This window comes from Parus major, unplaced genomic scaffold, assembly GCF_001522545.3.
Source record: "Parus major isolate Abel unplaced genomic scaffold, Parus_major1.1 Scaffold474, whole genome shotgun sequence".
Taxonomy (NCBI): domain Eukaryota; kingdom Metazoa; phylum Chordata; class Aves; order Passeriformes; family Paridae; genus Parus; species Parus major.
In genome coordinates, this window is record NW_015379368.1 from 18325 (window position 1) to 21870 (window position 3546).

The 3546-nt window shown below is 68.4% G+C and overlaps 1 protein-coding gene across 1 annotated transcript in view; it reads right to left on the bottom strand.

The window, feature by feature from the left end:
* The window catches only part of RARRES2 (retinoic acid receptor responder 2), a 6336-nt gene extending 2915 nt beyond the window's left edge, over positions 1-3421 (bottom strand). The window contains exons 1-2 of the mRNA XM_015616505.3: positions 3182-3421; positions 1829-1930 (exon numbers count right to left, since the gene is read on the bottom strand). Coding sequence (XP_015471991.1) covers positions 1829-1930; positions 3182-3355 — 276 coding nt within the window. The 5' untranslated portion in view covers positions 3356-3421. The remainder of the gene's footprint in view (positions 1-1828; positions 1931-3181) is intronic.
* Positions 3422-3546: the final 125 nt, after the last annotated feature.

The window sequence follows — 3546 nt, forward strand, 5'->3', positions numbered from 1 at the left end:
TCCCGGTGCCGGTTCCCGGTGCCGGTTCCCGTTACTCACCCTCTCGATGACCCCGTCCACCTCCCGCTCCTTGAAGAGGAAGTGCACGTTGCTGCGCCCGTGGAAATATTCCAGCACATCCCGGAGCACGCGCCGCTGGAGCGGGGACTGGCCCGCGGCCACCGCGGCCACCGCCAGGGCCAGCGGCAGCCACAGGGACACCGGGAGCCTCATCCCGCCGGGAACGGCCTCAGGGAGCCGCGGGCCGCTGGCGTCGGGCTGGCATGAACCGATTTCCTGGGATCTGCCCCCAAATCCGCCCCCGGGACGGCCCCGCGGGTGACCCCCCCCACCCCGCGGGGCCCGGGAGGAGGGGCCGGGATGGGATAACGGGATAACGGGATAACGGGATAACGGGATAACGGGATAACGGGATAACGGAATAACGGGATAACGGGATAACGGAATAACGGGATAACGGGATAACGGGATAACGGGATAATGGGATGGGATTAGGGAGAGACCCCGGGAATGGCATCGGGGGCTCCTGGGAGCCACATCCTGCCTCGGGAGCAGCCCCCAGGGACCGCTCCTGACCCCGGGAATGGGCTCCGGTCCTCTGGGAACAAACTGCAGCCCGCGGGACGGGCTCCTGCTCCCGGGAATGGTTCCTGAGTACCGGGAATGGCTCCTGCGTACCGGGAATGGCTCCTGCGTACCGGGAATGGTTCCTGAGTACCGGGAATGGTTCCTGAGTACCGGGAATGGCTCCTGCCCCCGGGAATGGGCTCCGGCTTCCGGGAACAACCTCCAGTCCCCCAGGGATGGCTTCGTGTCCCGCTGGGAATGACATCCTGCCCCTGGGAATGGCCTCGGGCCCCCAGGAACGGCTCCTGTCCCCGGGAATGGCTCCTGTCCCCGGGAATGGCTCCTGTCCCCCAGAATGGCTCCTGTCCCCAGGAATGGCTCCTGTCCCCGGGCACACCGCGGTGTCCCTGGAAGCAGACCCTGTCCCCGGGAATGGCTCCTGTCCCCGGGAATGGCTCCTGTCCCCAGGAATGGCTCCTGTCCCCCAGGAATGGCTCCTGTCCCCAGGAATGGCTCCTGTCCCCAGGAATGGCTCCTGTCCCCGGGCACACCGCGGTGTCCCTGGAAGCAGACCCTGTCCCGGGAATGGCTCCGGAGCCTGGAACAGCCCCTGCTCTTCCCGGGTCCCCTCGCCCCGGNGGACACCCAGGGATGGCCCCAAGGGAGAGAGGACACCGAGGGATGGCCCCAAGGGAGAGGGGACACCGAGGGATGGCCCCAAAGGAGAGGGGACACCCAGGGATGGACCCCAAAGGAGAGGGGACACCCAGGGATGGCCCCAGGGGAGAGGGGACACCCAGGGATGGCTCCAAAGGAGAGGGGACAGCCCAGGGATGGACCCCAAAGGAGAGGGGACACCCCAGGATGGACCCCAAGGGAGAGGGGACAGCCCAGGATGGACCCCAAGGGAGAGAGGACACCGAGGGATGGCCCCAGGGGAGAGGGGACACCCAGGGATGGCCCCAAAGGAGAGGGGACACCCAGGGATGGCCCCAGGGGAGAGGGGACACCCAGGGATGGCTCCAAAGGAGAGGGGACACCCAGGGATGGCCCCAAAGGAGAGAGGACACCGAGGGATGGCCCCAAAGGAGAGGGGACACCCAGGGATGGCCCCAAGGGAGAGGGGACACCCCAGGATATGTCCCAAGGGACAGGGCCAGCTTGGCATGTGTCCTGAGGGAGGGGCCAAGGCTCCAGGATGTGCCCAAGGGAGATGGGAGCACCCTGGGATGTGTCCCGGGGGAGGAGGGTCCCCCCTCACCCGGCTCTCCAGCACCCGGCAGTGCCGCTGCGGCGCTCGCTTCCGACACGCCGTCTGTGCCAGCCCCACGCGCAGCTGCACGAACGTCCCCGAAGGGTCCTCCTGTGGGAACGGGGGTGACGGGCCCTGCACTCCCCCGGAGGGATCCCCGCCTCCGGAGGGACTCCCAAACCCCACAGAGTGCCAGGGAAATACAGCCCCTGCGACACCCCAAACCCCAGGAGTGACCCCAAATCCTGGGGGAGACCCTGAACCCCACAGACACCAACCCCTGAGAGGGACCCCAAAGCTCCCACAGGAGCCCCAGATGCCAGGAGGGACCCTGAACCCTGGGATGGATCCTGAACCCCAAGAGGGATCCTGAACCCCGAGAGGGATCCTGAACCCCAAGAAAGATCCTGAACCCCGGAGGGATCCTGAACCCCGGGAGGGACCCTGAACCCCAAGAGGGATCCTGAACCCCGAGAGGGATCCTGAACCCCAAGAAAGATCCTGAACCCCGAGAGGGACCCTGAACCCCGGGAGGGACCCTGAACCCCGGGAGGGACCCTGAACCCCAAGAGGGACCCTGAACGCTGGAGACCCTCAGGTCAATCCATCCCGGGAATGCCCCCAGGGTGGCTCCGAGATGGGCAAGTGGCCCAGGGTGGGGGTCCCTGAAGCCCTGGCTCTTCCCAGACACGGGACAGTGTCCAGGGGCACCCCGGGATGGACCCGGGGCACCGGGATCAGCTCGGATCCGTTAATGAATAACCGAGCTCAGCCCGGCCAGCAGCGCTGATCCCGGGGCGCCCCCGGACACCCCGGCACCCAGCCCCCGCCCGTTCCCTCCGGGACACCCCAATCCCCTCCTCAACCCTCTCTCTGTTCCTTCTGGGACCCCCCAGTTCCCGTGGTGGTCCCGGATCCTGAACCCCGAATCCCGAACCGTGTTGCTCCCGTGCTCGATGTCCCCGCTCACCACCCGCTCCCCTCGGGACACCCCCGTGACCCCCTCGCTGCTCTGGTGGCCACCCTAAAGCCCAAATCCCAGCTGCCGGTGCCCGGGGCTGCTCAGCCCCTCGGGGACCCCTCCCACCGCCTGGCCCTGCCGGGCACCGCCGCCCCCTCCCCGAGCCCCTCCCCATTCCTGTGGCCGTGCCGGATCCCGGTGCGGGATCCCGGTGTCGGATCCCGGTGCCCGTTCCCCGTGCCGGTTCCCGGTGCCGGATCCCGGTGCCCGGTGCCGGTGCCGGTTCTCGGTGCCCGTTCCCGGTGTCCGTTCCCGGAGTCGGTTCCCGGTGTCGGTTCCCGGTGTCGGATCCCGGTGCCGGATCCCGGTGCCGGTTCCCGGTGCCGGTTCCCGTTACTCACCCTCTCGATGACCCCGTCCACCTCCCGCTCCTTGAAGAGGAAGTGCACGTTGCTGCGCCCGTGGAAATATTCCAGCACATCCCGGAGCACGCGCCGCTGGAGCGGGGACTGGCCCGCGGCCACCGCGGCCACCGCCAGGGCCAGCGGCAGCCACAGGGACACCGGGAGCCTCATCCCGCCGGGAACGGCCTCAGGGAGCCGCGGGCCGCTGGCGTCGGGCTGGCATGAACCGATTTCCTGGGATCTGCCCCCAAATCCGCCCCCGGGACGGCCCCGCGGGTGACCCCCCCCACCCCGCGGGGCCCGGGAGGAGGGGCCGGGATGGGATAACGGGATAACGGGATAACGGGATAACGGGATAACGG